At 40.2% G+C, this 20,151-nt stretch overlaps 1 protein-coding gene across 4 annotated transcripts in view; it reads left to right on the forward strand.

Annotated features, from left to right (window-relative positions):
* ntng1a (netrin g1a) overlaps positions 1 to 19,821 on the forward strand; it is a 122,393-nt gene extending 102,572 nt beyond the window's left edge. The window contains exons 6-8 of one of the 4 annotated variants that reach the window (XM_030757297.1): positions 6,467 to 6,634; positions 10,000 to 10,134; positions 18,325 to 19,821. In XM_030757297.1, the coding sequence (XP_030613157.1) occupies positions 6,467 to 6,634; positions 10,000 to 10,134; positions 18,325 to 18,581 (560 nt within the window). In that variant the 3' untranslated portion in view covers positions 18,582 to 19,821. Of the gene's footprint in view, positions 1 to 3,735; positions 3,781 to 4,818; positions 4,879 to 6,466; positions 6,635 to 9,999; positions 10,135 to 18,324 lie in introns of all 4 variants that reach the window. The other 3 variants (XM_030757294.1, XM_030757295.1, XM_030757296.1) reach the window with 3 other exon arrangements.
* Positions 19,822 to 20,151: the final 330 nt, after the last annotated feature.

The following is a 20,151-nucleotide window of genomic DNA, read 5'->3' on the forward strand; positions in this document are numbered from 1 at the left end:
GTGGCTGATTAAAGAAACGTACAAGTTAAATGATAAAGTTACCTGTTAAATTCTGATCAACAGCATTTTCCAATCTTTCAAATTATTTTTAAGCTCTCTTATAGCCGTTTTTTTGGAATAGTAGTGAATTACTTTCATTTAATATCCAAGTGTGTGCTCAAGTGTAGCCAGCCCAAGGTTCCCCAAAGGACACGTGTGTGCTTGTCTTGTTTTCATCATTTAAGTGCTAAGATCACTTCTGGGCAAGCTTCCTAAAACGGGTTGTGCACAACATAGGGATTGTTCCCAGGTGGTTTTTAATCAGGCTTTAGCGTGGTAGCTTACTCAGTAAGTGAACACTTCTTATAAAGTCTGATGCTATGTCATGAGTCAGAAATGGACATGTGGCCAAGGAGACCAACCCCCCCCCCCATCTACAGTCTTCCACTGCTTGCCTCCATTCCCACCTACTTAGAAACTGTGCTTCCTCTCCATGCATGGCATTATTAGTGCTTAGTGTGTGTGGGCATGCTCTTCATACATATATCCATACATATTCACTGCTGCACATCCATCCTCTCCATCCCTTCCAAAATGCCAGGCCAGACCATGTCCAACGGCTGTCCTCGGATTCTATACAGGGCGGGTGTGCATGCCGAAAAGTGTGCGGTTGTGTGTCCCAGGGTGGGTGGGTGTATGTGTGCGCGCGTGTGTGTGTGTGTGCACGTGTGTGTAGTTTTTTTTTTTTTTGGGGGGGGGGGGGGGGGTGTAGAAAGGATGCTCTGACAAACCCAAGTCTTCGTTTCTCATCCAGATTGGCCCGCAGGGATTTAGATTTCTCACGAGTGGCTGTCTTGTTGCAGCAGCCTTCCACAGAACCAACACCACACAAAAACTAAACATGCTGACTGTCTTTTTTTTTTTTTTTTTTTTTAAGCACACTGAAGAGGATGAGGCCATTTTCAGTGCAAACACAAACCAACTTTAAGTCGGCATATTAATAAAGTAAGAATAGACTCAGGGAAAAAAAAAAGGTTATGATGTCCTTGAGGTTTTTGAAAGGATTGGAAACAAAGCTACTGTGTGTGTGTGTGTGTGTGTGGGGGGGGAACAAAGCCCTGCACTTTTTATGTTGTTTTTTGAAGGTAATTGAATTCCTTATTGACTTTCCTCAATTCTATTTCAAGTTTATTAAGCCAGGCAGAATTGCCTAATGCAGACCATTAAAGTGAAATTAATATTTTAAAAAACAATTCTGGCTCTGCAAGATTGCATTTCATTATAAGTATGGCATTGATTAAAATCCGTCACCACTCATTTAACTCCTGAATATTCCCCATAACAAAATAATTAATGGAACCTAGATGTGTATTACATCCCGTCAGTTGCCAACAAAGGATACAACTCTGTTTCCAAAAAAAAAAAAAAGAAGAAATAGATAAATAAAAAAAAAGTTTGGGCAATGTGTAAAATGAACATAAAAAGACTGATAATGATTTGCAAATAACTGACACTCCATTTCACTGAAAGTAGCACAAAGACAACAAATCAAGACTTCTTTTTAAATTAATTAAATTAAATCAACATTTGGAACTTTATGGTCATCATGAAATAAGCAAGACCTTTTCTGAAAAAAACAATGTCATCATATGTTGCTCCAGAACTTATAGATATTGTGTAGTATTGACGGCGCTATCATAGATTTACAAGTGGATCGGTGTGCACTGAAATCCCCCCCCATGACCAGCATGAAAGCTGGCTTTTGGAATGCGCATGTGACCTCAGCTCATCTTAAATGAGCTCACGTTCAGAAAAGACGGTGTTCCTCTGGATGTTGTTTGCCTTTTTTTTTTTTTTCTTTTGCGCGTCAGTTTTAACTGGAATTTGTAGATTTGAAGCGTGTTTACTGACAGTGGCTTTCAGAGGTGTTCCTGAGCTCACGCAGTGATTTCCAGAACAAAATGTGCCTCCTTTGTGCCGTTTGAGGGCCCAAAGATCACAGCCAACTGCAGGCTTGTTCATTATGTACAGAGATGTCTCAGTAGTCTCTGAATCCACTGACGATATTATGTACCTTGCATTATTAAATCCCTTTTCAAATTTAGCATTGAGAAGCATTGTTGAAGTATTTGCACACGTGGTAATACACAGAGTAGCAGACGCCTCCCCTTCTTTAGCTATGAGAGGCTGAGGCTCGTTTTATGATCAATCGTGTTACTGACCTGTAGCTAATTAATCTAATTAGTTATGAGATGTTTAATGTTTTCATTATGTTTTAGTTTTGACACAATGCAGCTTCCAGTCTTTTGTTGACCCTGACTCATCTTTTTTACAACGTTATTATCAAAAGATTTTTTTTTATTATTATAATGTCTTTGTACTGTTTCCAGTTCAATTATTTGATGACGATTGCATTTGATTTTGAGTTGCATTTCACACAGCATCCCAACATTTTTTTTGGAAATGGGTTGTAATTAAATATCATCTTACTTTAACAATTAGATCTCCAGTTTTAGACTAGACAGTGCAGCTTTCTCCCTTTTTTGCCCTCTAAATGTTCACACTTTGAGCACAAACATCCTCACTGCTAAACGGTTATCAGAGGAACAAAGTATTTAAGAGCAGATTAAAAAAACAGAAAAGCTCTTTTATTGTTAATGTCTCGTTTTCACACAGCATTTCACTCATGTGACTTAAACCCACTGGAGATGTCAAAGTCATCACCGGTGCCAGGATCCCCGCGAAGAATCGCTTGCGAAAAGAAATACTTCTTTGGTTTTGAAATCAGAGCTAAGGGTATTTAAAGTGATTGTCACTGTGTGTAGACATACAAACCTCAAATCTAATGTTTTATTGAATTCCAGCACACTAAAGGAGTTGAAACCATTATTTCACAAGGGAAAAAGTCATTATTAAAAAGATCCCACTTCATGAGCAGCAGTCATATTCTCTATTCACACATAGTTAGGGTAAGTGGCTTCTTGCCAAGACACCACTGGATGTTAATTACCCAAGATTGCATGATTCATGGAGTCAATAGCAAAAGGACAGAAAGATCAAGTGAAGAGATGAAGGGGCACAGTGAGGAAACTTATCCGTATTCCTCCCTTTGCTTGAGTCCTCTCCATTTCCAACCGCAAAGTATTTCCCTGACACGGAAATACTGACTTGTATGTAATTATGAGGTTATGCTACCCACAGCAGTCCGTCATTCCAAGTCCCAACACCTGCCATTATTTATTCATTGTTATTCCTCCACCAGAAATACACTGTAATTAGATATTGATTACTCAGTCAATGTGATGAATTAAACAAAATGCCCCCTAACGTCTTCATTTGCTATACATAGAGTCCCTTGCATAAATCATGACCCAAATACTAAGTTTAACTGATTTTTTTTAACCTTTATTCTTCCTTTTTTTTTTTTTTTTTTTTTTTTCGTTTTTTTTTTTTTCCACTCATCATTGCCATTGCCATGAACATACAATTACACAGCAAGCTCATGGACGTCACACAAATTACATACAACGTCTCTCCAACGTCCTTTTAATGGGTCTTTGGATGCATTCTCTGCCCGTTCATGTCAGCCCTGCCCCATCGTGCTGTTTCCTGATTTACAGATTTGAGTCATGCTGGACATGTTCGTGTCTCCAGTTGTCTGTGTCCACTACCACATAGTCCCCCCTTTAGATAATCTGTAAAGTGCATCACACAAGGACACGCTATTAACTCCTGATTTCTCTCAATTGCACGCAGTTCGGCCGAATGTGTCATCCCTAGGTGTCGCTAACCGAAAAGAAGGTAGGCATCTAAGATTATGCAACAATTATGTTTTTTTTTTTTTTGTTTTTTGTTTTTTTCACAGATCCATTCACTTCAGGTGTTTGCATAGTTATCGAAATGACTCTTTGGTAGCTAAGAGTGTCCTTCCCTTTTCTTGGCTTCTTGAAAAGCCCAAAACACTCTAAGCCAGCGTGTCTTCCTCAGGATGGAGGCTCAAGAGGAGGCAAGAGTTGCAAGAAGCTGCAGTTCTATGATTTATACACACACTGATACACAAACAGCTCTCAGCACCATATTAGCTCATTAGGTAGAAAAGCAGAAGAGGCTTCACTTTTGTCTTTTTTTTTTTTTTGGAGATGCTGGGCTCATCTTAGTTTAATCCATCATGTAGATGCGATGTTCAGGCCACCTCACGACTAGAGCACAACCGTTCAGCTCTGTGTTTCCATGACTGCAGCCAAGCGCTCGCAATGTATGTGGCGGGGGCTTATGTCACCTGGTACAATGGCAGAGGCTGTGCCTATTATTTCCTTTTCCCACTGTTTGCTTTATAGTCGTAAAAGAATGGAGGGATTGATGTGTTCACTGCTAGCCAGTTTCCTTACCCACGCAGCCGTGCACAAATTTATAGTGTGAAAATTCTTGGCTGGCCTCCACCAAGGTGGAGAGTAGTTTGTCAGGTTATAGTTTCTGTCTGGGGAAACATACACAGACAGTTTTGAATTATACTAAGCACTTGTTAATGAAATGAAGCGCAAAAGAGGGGCCATAATATTTGAATTGTTGAATCTAAGGCATTTGTAACAGATGCTGCTACATGCAGCCAGCTTCACTTGGCAATGTCACTCCTTATTTTTCAATGCCATCATTCATCTTTATTGCGTATGTTTCTTTTCTTTTCTTTTTTTTTTTTACTGTTATATTTTTATTAGGCATGATGCTTGGTATTCTTAATTCTCTGGCATTACATTTGTTATGTTGAATTGCAATTTCATGTTTTGTTTTTTTTTTTGTTTATTTTTTGTTTTTTTTTGTTTCTTCTTTTAATTTGTCTAGTAGCTCCTCAAGTTGCATTGTCCACTGCCCCTTCTGTCCACGTTGCAAACAGCAAGCGAGGTAGGAGTTCTGGAATTCACACACTCCCTGCCTGCCCCCCCCCCCCTCCCCCGCCCCCACCCAGATGATACCCAAAGTCTTCTTCCAGTATGAACTGATGTTTCCGTTAACCTGTGAGCCCCCTAACCCCTTGTAACACTAACCCAGTGCTAGAGCACTCTGTATCCATATCGCCAGCTCAGTGCTGGACTGATGGCTTTCACTGTACTGGGCACAGTGAAGACTCATTCGTCTATGGAATCGTTTCTAAACACCATAAAAGTCCCTTGGAATCATTTCTTCTTCACTGCAAATAAAATGGGTGTTTGAGACTACAACTATTTTGGGGGGAACATGTATCTGAGACTTTTTATTCCCTGTGCGTGCATGATTTATGACCTTAGCCTATTTCTAGAAAGGAGAGATTATTTGTCTTCTGAGAGTATGCCTGCAAGAGTGAGGCATCTAATGTAGAAGACCTTAGCTCACATTCAGATAAGACTTGCTGATTTAGGTGAAAGGTAGTTTGGACTGGACTTGCTGTACCTTTTTGTTTTTCAAGCCTTGTTGGGTTTATTAGTAGCTGGACAGAGAGAACTGACCTCAATACAGATTCTTAATAACCGCAATCCCTTGGATGAAAGCCCCGTGCACTAACCACCTTATTCTGGAGCTGTGCGTGGGCACTGTCCAAGCAGCTGCCAGTGTGGCTTAAGGGTCACATCTGTCTGTGCTGTGACACATGGTGTCAGTGGTCACTCAGCGTGCCAGGCTCATCTTCACTGGAAGAGAGCTGGGGTTGGACACACCCCAGCCTGGAAGCCTTAGAGCAGGACTGCCAGTGAGTATCATGGATTGTAGCAGCTTCAACCCGATATAGCTATCTAATTAAGCATGACTGCATAGTAGGCAATGTCACATCCCCACCCAGCTGCAATTTACCATACGCTCACTTGCCTTGCTGATTGCTTTTTGAAGGCATAGTTGGTTTGTACTAAAAATAACTACTTAAAAAATGTTTGTTGGATGAATTAAGGGTTTCTTGGATAAGAAGTACTTCAGCCATGTCATTGCAAAGGGTTTTAAAATACAGCACAATTAAAAGCTTCATTTCATCCTCTCTTCAAACCAGAGAACTGCTGACATTAAGCGCTCAGTTACACAAAAACCTCTAAATTCCCTCACACACCACTCTCAGTGGCTGAAAGATCCATTTCATTCATGGTTTGACCTGCCTCATGCTGCGTGGTGTTCCTGATGTGATCGTGTTTCTGTGCAATCATTTCAGAGCCTTTGTCGCCTCGTGTTGTGGTGTGCTTGAAGTGATGTGAGCTCTCTACTAATGCCGTGCTATTTTATGTGAAATTTTTTTTTTTCCTAACTTGGGCCAGACTCATCATGACCAACCTTACCCCTCATTTCCCTCATTTCTTCTCCTCATAGTATCTCCATTTTTAACCTCGCATGCCATGGAGCCTCCATCAGACTTGCTAACCGCACCGCCGTAGCACTCGCTGCAACAGCAACAATTTCAGCGCTCCTGCCCGCGTCTCTTGCTCTTTCCTTTTCTCTCCTTCTCCTCCCTTCACACTTACTCTCTCTTTGCAAGACTGCGAATGCTTCGGCCACTCCAACCGATGCAGCTATATCGAGCTGCTAAACACCGTCATTTGCGTGAGCTGTAAGCACAACACTAGGGGCCAGCACTGCCAGCTATGCAAGCTGGGCTACTACCGCAATGCCTCAGCAGAACTGGACGATGAAAATGTGTGCATAGGTCAGTCCCCCATCTGGGCCCCTTCACCGCCACCACGCTTTCACACTCTCTTCACCTCACCTCCTGTCTTTGACTCCTCACTAGAGAAATAGGCAATTTCATCCCCAACACCTCATTGTTCATACACTCTCCTGTTTCCATACCCAGTCATCTTCCTCTTTTGCTTCTTCTCCTTTCACACAAGGTTGGGTGTTTAGCAGATGATGCTGATCGCTCAAGTGACTTTGAGTCTTTCTTTTAGGCATGATATTAAAATTTGCAGAGAAATTTGTGGTTTCATAAATATATCATTGTCTTCTTTTATCTACTAGCTCATATATAATGTGTTATCATTTTTAGATGCTCACAAGGTTATATTTCAACGATGTATGTTGAAGCCAGAATTAGTCTTGTTTTGTCCAAAGGTAACAAGACTTTCCTCAAAGCACATCAGTCAGTGATTGAGGTTAATTTACTGTGTACCGAAACCAAAATACACAGTATTGCTCACTTCCATTTTACATGTTTTGTTATCCCCAAAAAGTCAGTTAATCTGTCAGTGTGCAAAGCTTGTAACCCAGGCTTCTCTGACATGGCATATAGACCATTGGGCAAAAGTGTTATGCCACCCCTCATTTCTTTGTTTTGCTTCCAGGAAGCCAGAGTTTCTTCTAATTGTTTAAAGTGGCAGTGGTCCTGAGCAATAGTTCTCTGGGCTTTGTGAAAGTTTTTCTTTGACATTGGGGGGAGGGGGTCGGGGGTCACTCAAGCATAAAAAAAAGTATGCCTAACTCAACGGATGAACCAGAGTTGTGTCTACACATTACAGACAATTTAGCAAAGAACAAATTATAGATTGTATCTTTAGGCACTTTGTTAGTTGCAGCCTTTTGCAACAACATCGTTTGTTTCCATTTCTTTAGTGAAATCTGCAACAAATACCAAGGAGAGCACAGTCTGACAGACACAAAACAGTGTTTCAGCCATTAGTGCATCACTGCATGGTGTGCAGTGTGTCCTTATAAAATTTCAGGAAACCGGACAAGTGGAGGACAAACTAAGAAGTCAGGCCCAAAAACTAACTATAAAGGATGAACAGTAACTGAAAGTCATGTCCTAAAGAAATAGGAAAAAATCCAAAGACCTGACACAAGGACCTGAGAGATGCATCTGGCCCTTCTGTTGATCTATCTACTGTTTATGAGAAATGGACTCAGTGGAAAGGTGGCTAAGAAGAAAGGGCTAAGGTACGCCAGATTACACAAGAGCTGGACTGAAAATCAGTGGTAACAGCTTTTATGGAGTGATGAACCCAAATTTGAAATTTTTGATTCAAATCCTCTTCAATATGTATGGAGGGAGTCGGGAGAGAGGTACAGCAGTGAGTGCTTACAGCCATCTGTAAAACGTGGTGGAAGCTCTGTCACTGTTTGGGTCTGCATTTCAGTGACAGTGTTGGCGATCTTGTCAAAATTGATGGAAATATGAATACCATCAGATTTTAATCCACCTTGCAGTACCATCCGGAAAGTGTCTGATTCGCTACGACTTCATTTGTTAGGATGACAAATAATCCCCAACACACTGCCAATGCAATAAAACATTACCTATACACAATGGAACACTGTCAGTCATGGATTGGCCTCCCCAGACCCTGGGCCTCAACATTATTGAAGCAGTGTGGGATCATCTTGACAGAGACGGGAACAAAAGGGAGCCAACATCCAAAGAAGGTCTTTAAATGTTCTTCAAGAAGCCTGGAGAACTATTCCTGAAGAGTACTTAAAGAAATTACATAAAATCTGCCTAAGAGCATTCAGGCTGTGTTGAAGAATAAAGGTGGTCATACTAAATACTGACTTTCAAGCTTGTTAGAATTGTGCACCTATTTCTCATTTTCCTAGTAAAATATAAACAAATGAGGGGTGACTCAAGACTTTTGCACAGTAATATAGGCTACACACAATTTATAATGGAACTGATAAGTAAATGTATTCAGTATAGTCAAATACCTGCCTGTAAAGACAGTGCCACCTTTGTAATTATGTCAGAGGTAAAAGGCCATTTCCATTTGGTGTTCATGTTATTTTGTTCATTACTTTTATGCAGGCATTCATAAAATGCATTATCTACGTTTTGTATGCATAAAAAATTGCATTTCATTCGATTCCTAGGGCGATATCTCGGTTCCCCATTGAATTTTTTTAGCTAGCACATGTAGTGTGAATTCACCAGCGCTCAGTGCCAGGTGCATTTGTGAGTCCTGAGGGGGGAGTCTGACAAGCAACAAGAGTTCTGAGAGAAATGTTGCAGCGAAGTCACACCGCCAGTCAGAGGTGCCACACAAGTGCATATGTCATATACATGAAATGGCCTCAGGAGTAGCAGCTGAAACCTGTCACAAGCCATTAAAAGTCACTGAGGCGTTACTGCGTGCCAAACTCACCGTCACCCTGCCTCTCTCTCACTGACCCCCCAGTTTGTCACTTGCCGTCACCTCTCTCCTCTTGCCTGACCCCTGGATGTCACTCGGGCGCAGCCACGTGCAGCCAGCACAGACACAGGAGGTGCAATGTGATGGTCAGGGACTGTCAAAATAGGTGTCACTTTGACTGCAGAGTGTTCCAGGTGCTCTAGAAAGTGGGAAGGTCAGTTGAGTGTGAGGCACTAAAGACTTGACAGGTTGTTTTTATTATGCTTTTTATTAAGATTGCAAATAATGACCATGGTCCTCTGTTTATAGGCAATTTAAGACTGAGCCAAAGTCTTATCAGAGGATAACAATAAGTCTACAGAGCCATTTGAAAATAAGAGAATTAAAGAACATATTACTACAATGCCCATTTCAATGTACTCTCTCATTCCTCTAAAACATTCAACCTTTATCTTTGTTTCATATCATTATCCACCTCTATCTTCTCATCACATTTCCTGTCCTCTTACCACCTTTTTCTATCTGTTTGAATAAGTCAGAGTTTAGAAGAGCATGTTCAGATAAGCTCACTTTGTCCATCTAAAATCAAAGCTACTGATGACGCTTTGCATATTTGCTCATTGCACGCTATGTTCTTTACAGCAGCAGAATTAATTATGCATTAATTACAAATTTGTTGTAGCCAATAGAAAATGTTCATGTATCTAGAACCAGCCTCATTCCTTTCTCACTCCATCTCCATTACAGTTGAAATGGTTGCATTTTATTCTGTATGAGTCTTTAAATCTATTCCCTTTTTTTTTACCAGTTATAATAATCAAGCACCTTCTTGAGCTAGAGCTCGAGGACCGCAGACCACGCTGTGAAAATCCTAGACTTGTGCTGGGAAGTCAAAGCACTACCCGTTTTTTTCTCCAGCCTGTGTGTGTGTATGTGTGTCTTGTTTTTCCAGAATGTAATTGTAATCCCTATGGCTCAGTCAGTGATCGCTGTAATGGCACAGGATTTTGTATATGTAAGGAGGGCACTACAGGGCCTAAGTGTCAGGAGTGTCTACCCGGCTATTTGTGGGACAATGGCTGCAAATGTAAGTAGAACCGTAACCCTCCCATGCAGCTCCTGACTGTTCTCCCCCTCAGCTGTGTCTTTCTCTTCTCTTCTCTCTCTGATGTCTTTTCTCTCTGCGTGATTCCTGAGCTTTGGCTGGAAAACAGCGCTGCACATGCGCAAGACTGCCCAGCTGCCTTGACACATACAGACCCAGCTCATAACACGACCTAACCTAATACACAAAGCCATTTCTTTCATAACCTGTATCTGCATTTCACACTTGTTGTGGCTGCATTACTGACGTCGTATCAGCAGGCGCCCTTTATGGCTCGAATAAAATGACAGGATGCATGCTGCTCAGTAACTCAGTTATTCAGGCGTGTCGCACACCAGCAACACAACAGCTGAGTCAATATTGACTGCTTGACTGGCTGCCTGTGATCTGTTTGAGTAGCCATCACCCCCTTCACAGTCCACAACAGGACAATGTCATCCAACATCAACATTTTTTAAAGGGGAATGCAGGTCATTTTTAGTTCCAGCCCATTTATTACTGTCTACAGTTTATATTTCCCCTGCTCATTTTGCAGTGCATGCCCTATGTATTATTATTTTTTTTTCAAATGTCACCAATTTTTCATTGTTTCCTTCAAGTCAAACTTCAGTGACAAACCTGCAAGAGGTAGACAAAATAGAGTAAACACCTCGGGATGATGGATTTTAACTGTTTGACAAAGAACTTTAAAAACTGAAAATATCATTGCAAACACTGTTTATGCTCCAGGCACACATTACTAGGCCTCTTTGGATCTGTCTGACTAGTCGAGTGCTGGTTTAAAAGACTCACATTATTTATCGTCAGAACAGGTGATAATTGCTGCTAATTGGCACTCACCCACCACGACCCATCTTTGTATCAAGTTAGCCCAGATTAATAGGCCTTTTCAACATGACGGTGACATCTATTTGCCCGCCTCCTGCAGCTCAACATTAATCTCTTTCCTGACTAACAAAGGCGTCCTAAGTAAGGCGCTTCAATGGCGTATGTGGACATGATTTTGACATTAACGAGCCCCTCCACACTTTTATTACAGCATATAATTAATTTTTTTTTAAATGCATCTGAGATGACTTTAAACAAGAGAAATCAAATTAAATGAAACACATTTAAAATATGTGTAATGCCACAGATTCATTCTAGCTATTTTTTTTTTTTTTTAATGCAAGCTTGATTGTTAGACACAGGACAGGACACAGGAAGTATATTACCACTGTTTGTCCAATGAGTGCTTGTGTATCCTAAATATTGGACTAGCATCGGCTTTCAGATTTTGTGATGCCACAAATATTACTCCTAGGCCCATGTGAGTTTCAGTGAGCAGAGAGAAAATTTTCAGTTTCATCAATGAATGTGAAAACTCTAGTTTCGCTGTGTCAATAAACCATAAGACAACAGACTCGCCCAAAGAATAGAGCTCCTATCATCCTATCATATTTTTGCTTCCAAGTGTTCCAAAGGGAAATTGAAAGAATTGGAGCCACATGGTCATCAGCAGATTGTAGAGGAATATCATTTGCACAGGTTTGACAGAACATGTGATCCAAATAACTTGCAATTCTGCACAATCTATCTTTTGAATTTGATCAATTCACTGTATTGCAGTAGCAACTTGCAAAGACTGTTCAACAGCACAAAGAAAAATCAATTATATAAAAGGCAAAGCATCACTTTTTTTTCCACATCAACAGACTCAACATGCAAGGCAGGCACCCCAGCGTGCTTGATTTTTATCTGTGGGTCTGTTTAAAATAAAGGACTTCATCAAAGAGCTCCTTAAAGCACTTAGCGTGAATTTCTGAGATGTACTAAATGTCAGGATTTGGTTCTGTGAAATGTATCGATATAGCACGAGCAGGTAGAAGCATTTCACTTTCAAAGCCAGCCTTCATTCTAGCTGAATATTGAGTAGATGGCACATTAGAGATACCCCCACTGCTTATACTGTGTTTGTTAGGCTGCAACTTATAAATAAGAATGCTTTAAAGTCTGGTGCATTATGATTTAAATTTAGGGTAAAATGAGTCACTTGCTTTTTTTTTTTTTCAGTAGTTCTCAACACAGGAAGGTACTCATTAAAATGCACTGTTTTTGTGACTGTACTAACATATTCTGTGTGTACAGTGTAAAGACACTGTCAACATGCACATCTGCTTCAAACAAAAGGTGAGAAGGAGGCAGAGGCTGTTATGGCATCCCAATATGACACGCAATGTGAGGCACAGCCAGAACCATTACCAAAAGGCATATTGAGCATCTTAGTGCAAAAGCAGAAAGCAAACATTTAACATGAAAAAGTTAAAACAATGAAGGAATGTATGTTTTCGTTGTTAGGTGGTGCCAAGTTAAACAGATGGGGAGTCACATGCAGTGGGAGTGGGAGCAGATCGGTGGTTTCTGTTTGTCAGATGAAGCATTGATCAGAAAATCCACAAACATTACTGTTTGAAGTATTTTTGTGCTCTCAAAACTTCAAACTCTGGATCTAAGAGGTTTAAGTAATGCTTCAACACTTAGAAAGCTGCTAAAGTTAAAGGACGGCTCCAGACATGATGGAAGATATAATACTCGGCTTTGCATAGTAATGTCTGTCTGAGTTTAATTACCTGGGTGAAAATTTAAAAGAAAAGAAACATTTGCACCTCCTCTGTGACTAAAAAAAACAAAAATCCAGGATATATTCATATGTAAATATTTTTTATCTCAAAGGTTTAACTGCTTGGTTTAAAATGTCTACATCACTCAAACAACTTCCTCGGTGTACGTGGGACGCTTAGAGAAATTTTCATTAGATGATTTTGAAGACAGTCTGAAAAGGTCAAATATCTCAATATTTTTCAAAATATTGAGATATTATAAAACACATTTAGATTGCTTTTAATATATTTTGCCTACAAATAAAAGGCATAAAAGTTCTTTTGTATTGAGGCTGTAATTTACTCTTGGTGCACTGGCTTTTCCGCATTGATCGAAGTGTCGGTGACATTTCAAAGAATGCAACACCCAAAGAAGGGGGATCTTTTTGCCATAAATGTCAGAGAGATGATATTAGTAAGGTTGTAGTGAGAAAAAGAATAGTATAATATTGCAGTATGTTTAGTGCTGACAAAACAGTGCAGTGTTTTCCATACTGACAGTCGTCAAATTTAAGAACTATGGCTGCATTATTATGCATTATGGTCTACCAAGGCTGCCGAGTATTCCTCACTTTTTCCTGTATCGTTGATTTTTTTTTTTTTTTAACTCAAAGGAGAAGTTTTTCACTGGAGCTGGAAGCTGTGAATTTGCTGTCACATCAACTGCACAAAATGTCGTCCACAAAAAAAGTTTTAAAAAACTAAAACAAAAGGGGAAAAAAAAAAAAAAAAACACCTAAGATAATGCCGGTCCACAACCACTAAATGATTCTCCAGCTGAAATGGAAAAACTTTTTTTTTAGTCTTGACCCTCCTTTGCATCTCTGCGGCTGCTGCGGCAGTGTTGTGCGTTGGCACGATGCAGTCTGCATGCAGAGTGAAAAATGCAATTAAAACTTAAATCTCTCGTCAAACACATCACTTTCCCAGACAGGCGCACCTAGTTCGTCGGCCCCCCTTCTCTAAATATTATCACTCATATCAAAAGCAAACACAACAAATCTTTTCTTTTTTCCTGCGTGTGCCGGCTCTGTTTACATGCAGTAATGCGAAATGGTTAATGTGAGGAACTGAAATCAGATAAAGGTGCGGGACTCCAAAAAAAGAATTCCTGCCTCTGCTGTGTTTTCAGGATAACCAAACTGACAGGACTGGTTCACAAGCCAGGATGCCATTTATTGATGTTTCTTTTTTTTTTTTTTTAAACCATCAATATCTGTGTTTCTTTTTAGTCCTGTCAGCCGATAAATCACTCTGCTTGCAGGGGTTGGCCATTACCTGAATTTTCCTTTAAAAAGAACTCAATTCCTTTTGAACATGAGGCTATTTTTTTTATTTTAAGGGGATAATGATGCATAATAATCTGCTGGTAAGAGTCAGGTGAAATTGACAATTTAATTCATCACTGTGTGGCTTATCAAATTCTGAATTCCTTCAGCTGAGAGAGAATTCAGGGCAGGAATTTATCAAGGTTTTCACATGCTTTTCTTGTTCTATATAAGTTACAATCGGAGCTTTGCTACATTAAAAGAGAGCCATGTTTCTGACACTGAAAACTTGGGATTAGGCTCAACAAAGCTTGCTAAGGCCCCAGACACACAGGCCTAGAGACCAGTCAACAACCACCTGGTAACCACCAATCTCTACGGGAAAAATTAGTGGTCGCCGGAGGCTGGAGGCAGTTGATGTGAAATTGTTTGCTAAAGCCCCATTCACAAATCAGTGACCTCCTGTTACCCAACCAGTTGCTAGGGTAAACTGTGTATTTGCCAACCATTTGGTTAACTGAGGGATAGTGCTTGTTATCACAAAGCGTTGTACAGTGCTGCACTGAAAATCGTTATATTTATCACTGCTTTGGTTGCTAGAAGATTGCCCCGGTCACCTGGAGTTTACAGGGAATACGCAGACTTGTCTGCAGACACTCTCCAGCTACTTGCTTAGCAGTCCCTCTCCTCTCTTCTCCCTCCCCTCATCCCCAGTCAGTCGCAGCAGATGGCTGCCCCTCCCTGAGCCTGGTTCTGCTGGAGGTTTCTTCCTGTCAAAAGGGAGTTTTTCCTCCCCGCTGTCGCTAAGTGCTGCTCATAAAAGGTTGTCTAATTGTTGGGGTTTTCTCTGTGTTATTGTAGGATATTACCTTACAATATAAAGCACCTTGAGGTGACTGCTGTTGTGATTTGGTGCTATATAAATAAAATCGAATTGAACTGAAATGGTGAAACTGTGAAAAGTGCAACACAAACCAGAGACTCTGCCTTCAAAGTAAAAGCTGCGTATTTTGAAATCTGTCGGTTTGAGTCGGATACACATTTTTCTGTAGTAACCAGAGGACGCCAGGGGGTCACCAACTGCTCTCTATCCCTGTGTGACTGATGCCTAACCTATTAATCTTCCTTCATAGCGCACCACTTTGCTCCAGCTGCTGAAAAGGTCGTTTTTAACTCAAATTTAGATAAATTAACCTACACGAAGCTCATTGCCTGAATCTCATCTTTAAGCTATTGCAGGCTTCAATCAACCTGTTAGAGATGTGTTGTGTTTAAGGAGGAATTACCTTCCTGAGCACAGACTAAATGAGACATATATCAAATAACAAGGCTGTTTTTGCCTTAATGCTCCTTTAATGCTTTTTTTTTTTTTAAAGATGCGATCATTTCTTATCAGACTATCATAGCTTGAGGTTTTATTCCAAAAAGGTGGGCATACACAACGGTGTCTGACACCTTTTTTCAAAAAAAAAAAAATTAATCAATTTAGAGCACATTCTGAATACAAGCCACTCTGAATATTCTTAGAAATACATGTTATCATTCTATTGTGACAGCAAGGAAGAATAAGATAGACGAGACGAAAGGTTATTGTCTAATTAAAGGAGTCTCTCCTGTGTACTGATCATATCAAGGCCTCATGATTCTTTAATTAATACATTTGATCGCTCTTCCTTGTCATCTTGAGGAGACAATCTAATTACCAAGTTTAGCCGCTGCCTCATCACAGGGAGCAATCAAAGTGAACAAAGGCTTTCCATAGAAAGAATCTGTTTTGCAGCAGTGGTTGCAGTCTCATATTGACTCATTACTGTAGTTTCTCCTGAGTGGTTGAGGTGGTCATGAAATTGATATGTCAGATAAAAAAAAAAAAAAAAAAAAAGGAGGTGGGGCTGGGGGTGAGGGGACAAAGATAGAGTTCAGATGTCTTATTTGGATGTAGTTGTGCATGGTAATTGGTGAGCTGTGGCCTGAAGCGAAACTTACAGCAGCTCTCTTTTCTCCAACAACATACAAATAGGATTCGCACAGTCAATGTTTCTTAACAAGGCTCCCATCAAAGCTCTATTTGGCTATTCCTGTGAGACAGCATGCATCCAATCCTGATTATTAGGAGAGAGGTCTTATATTTGTTTGTGATATTTATGTCCCATAGAGTTCATAGATTGCTCACCGCATTGTTTTCCACTCCTATAAAGGACTGAAATGGGCAGAAGTGGCCCCTGTGTTTATCAGTGTTTATTTGTCTCTGTTGGTTTATTAGTTTGTGCAGCGCAGCTTTGTTTGCCTCCAGCTTGCTTGACAGCTTGCCTCCGCTGGGAATAGAGTGGCCTCGGTGTCCCAGCTCTAAATATACACCAATTTTCACCTGACGTTCAGTTTGTCTAAAGTCAGTGGTGTTTGGGGAAAGCCTTGCAGGCTTTGAGGAAAAGTGTGGATTTCTGTGCTGTAACATGGCTGATTTGATGGGGTTTAATAAGATTTGGTCTTAAACAAATAGACACGAGTCTTTTTAGATGCTGAAAACATTTGGTGTTGTTTAAAGATTACAGACCGTAAAGTTAGACTGCATAAAATTATTAGAAATTTAGACTAGATTAAATTTATTTATATAATCTTATGATTTTACTAGATTTCATTATTACTATTCAATTATTATATATGATGGAATAATCTATATTTTGATACATTTTACTTTCCGATGGGTGTCATCAGTTGACATGTTGGGAAATATGCTTATTTGATTTCTTGAGTTTAATGATAAAGCTGTCTGTACACTAAATATAAAGCCAGAGTCTGGAGCAATTTTGAGGGGAAAATCAATCTACTGTACAATCTTACAAATATAATAATTTCTCTATTGCAGTCGAGTCAGACTCAAGTCACTACATTTTAACACAACAACAAATAATCCCTTGAGCCATGGGTTTAGATGGGCTAAAGAAAACACCTGAATTTGATTTAGGTGGTCTGTACACCACTGTGCATAGAACATTAGTGACAGTGATCTTTAAACGTTGCTCCTCAGAGCTAGCGTACTCATCCGCAGTCATACATTTGAAACATTTATTGAACATGATGGCTTCCATCCTTGGGGACTCTAAAACGTTGCGGTGAGGAAGAAAGTGGAGAGGCTTCACTAACATTTAGCCAGGTCTCAGTGATAAAGATTGATAAGAATTGGTGCGATGTAAGGTTGTTTTTAGGATGAAAGTTTTTTGTTTGTTTGTTTGTTTATTTTTTGTTATGGACGTAGCATTTTTTAGGCAAAAGCTGTGAGTGTAGATAGGGCTGTAGTTGAGATGCCGTCGAAGAATTCAACTCTGACGTTTTTGCTTGAGTCTACCCATAATCCACTAAGGAAAAATTATGTCACTCCAAGTTGTTCTGCTTCATTTAGCACACAGTTAACTTAAAGAGGAGGTTGTTGCACATATTGTGGATATTTCCTTGCTGGCTGGTGCAAAGACTCGTGTGAATGTTAATAAGTAAATGATTAGTTTCGCCGTACTGTGATTGTAAATTCTGTTGAACAGTGTTGAGTTTCAGCCTGCGGTAGCCATCATAACAGTGACTACTACTACACAGTCCTTTATGAATTTAGATTCTATATTAATAAACTGTTTATGGAGATTGTAATATGAAAGCTTAAATAAAAGGATCCAAACAGCCTACAGTATTATAATGTAAAAGGATTATTTTATATAGCACAGTACAGTAATTGTTTAACAGTAAGAAACTGTTGTAGATCATACCAGCAACATAGTAGAATAATGTTTTCAAATCTAGTTTACTGTAATTTAATGGGTAAATGTATAAGTATGTAGATTATGGGCAAATAACCACCCATGAACCTATAGAAAGATACCATATAACCATGTTTCCAGTCTTTGGGCTAAGCTTTATCTCGATATTTATTGTACAGGTAAAAATATGATATCGATTTAACTATCAAGAATAAGCATATTTTTCAAAACACATTCCTTTAAGACTTCAGAGACACCAAATATGGAATAAAATGTAGCAACGCTTTACTTGAAGAATACGTGTTTTTTATCAAAACAATAAAAAGATTCCATAATTGGCAATCTTTTAACTTTCTTCTGTGATCGGGGGGGTTTTCTCTTTGATTTGAAAATGGGAGATAATGGGAACTGTATCTCTTTAATGCACCACAGTACACTTCAAGTAAAATGTCACCCAACACTTGTTTGTGTGTTAACTTCTCACACCTCTTTCCTGTCTTTACATTGCTTCCACCGCAGCCCGGGTGTGTGACAACGAGCTCCTGCGCTGCCAAAATGGCGGGACGTGTATCAACAACGTCCGCTGCAACTGTCCCTCAGCCTACACGGGCTTGCTGTGTGAGAAGCCCCGCTGTGAGTCCGAGCTGGGAGGCTGTGGAGGCCCAGATTCAGGCCAGGCTCACCTGACGCCTCCATCCACCTCCAGGTTGTTGCTGCTGCTGCTGCTAGGCTCAGCTCTGCTGAGAGAGGCCTCCTTCCGGCCCGCTGTGCTCTAAAGAGACCCATTACTTGGTGGGAGTCGCACACTTCCCACCGTCTCCGACTTAACCCGCTCATCCCCCCCTCCCCTTTCAAATAATCAATGACCATTAAAAAAGAACAACCATGAGCTTTCTGGACTGTAATGTTCTGAGCTTCTCCGCCTCCAGACTCAATGGACACTCGCACTGACAATAAAGGGAATGTGCCAGTCAAATGAGTGCAAAAACTTTTCATTTAATTACAAAGAATATATAGAAAAAATCTTATACTTCTAAAAAAAAAAAACAGATATTATTAGAAATATGAGTAACTGAGGGTTTGCCTAACAAAAGTAACATGAGCAGAGAATGGTGAATCCCACCCCCACCCCCATCCCCCTCCCCCCAAAAGCCATACCAGGTACATGAGCCCCTTCGATTTCGAGGAGATAACTAAAGATGACAGACTTGTTCACTTCTTCTCATATTGCCACGGCAACAACAGCTGCGACCAATCAGCTCTCGCACAAGCCGACAGTGGCCGTCGACCCCTTTGGGATGCTTCTGCGCGTTAATGTTGGCTGGACTGATGCCGAAGAAAAAGGAGGAAAAAAAAAGAAAAACAAAAAAAAAAAAAAGCAAAAAGCAAAACTCGTCCCCACTGAACGGCAAAGACTGGCCTCAGAAACAAACCCGTTACACTTCGGTGCGGTAACAGAAAGAGGTGAAAAACCCCAGGACTCATTCTTTGCTGTCAGTGCATTGTGGATAGAAGGAAATCTGTCCGGACTGCCACTTTGTGACACAAAACCTCGCCCACGTTGATCCCTCTCTGTCTCTATCTTTCTGTCTCTCCTTTGAGCTCGGTCTCATCCTCTTGTTCATCCCCCCTCTCTTCCCTCTGATCCCAGATCCATCCCCATGCTGCCACTGACCTGTGCTTTCGTGACCGTTACTCTGTAAACCCTTGTTGGTTGAAAGATTCTTTTGTCCAATGTTAGTGATGCACATGTAAGAATCCCCCGTCCCATCCCTCGCCCTCCTTTCCTCTCTTCCAAAAAGATACTCCAGTGAAGCTGTCTGATTCTTTTTCTATCTTAGTGCCACCGCCCTCCCTACTGTCATGGTCAGAGGATAGTATTCACCTGAGCAGACGAGAAGTGCGTAGAAAATCATCAGTGTATTTGCAAGTTCTTTTCTCGACAGAGCAAACAAAACAAAACAAAAAAAAAAAAAAAAATTCATGTAGTCCTTTTGTATCATTGCCAAACTGTGACTGAAAAAAGGCAACCTGTATCTATTTAAGACATTCAAATGCAGAAGCAGTTGTTTTTTTTTTCTTCTCTCTTTTTATTTTCAGTTCTTTTATTAACTGATTTTTATTTATTACTTTTAGTTGTGCAGTTGATTTTTCCTTTGTATTGGCAACGTGCTGGCATCAAAGAATATCAGTTTACATATACAGTATTAATAAAGTGTAATAAAATCCCACCAAAGGACATTATAAATGTTTTGTTCTTGCTTTAACACTTGAGAATTTAAGTGAATAAAAGTTTAAAAATTAAACCTGTGTTGATCATTTGTTGATCCCAAAAGAAAGATGTAA

This window comes from Archocentrus centrarchus, chromosome 20 (assembly GCF_007364275.1).
Source record: "Archocentrus centrarchus isolate MPI-CPG fArcCen1 chromosome 20, fArcCen1, whole genome shotgun sequence".
Taxonomy (NCBI): domain Eukaryota; kingdom Metazoa; phylum Chordata; class Actinopteri; order Cichliformes; family Cichlidae; genus Archocentrus; species Archocentrus centrarchus.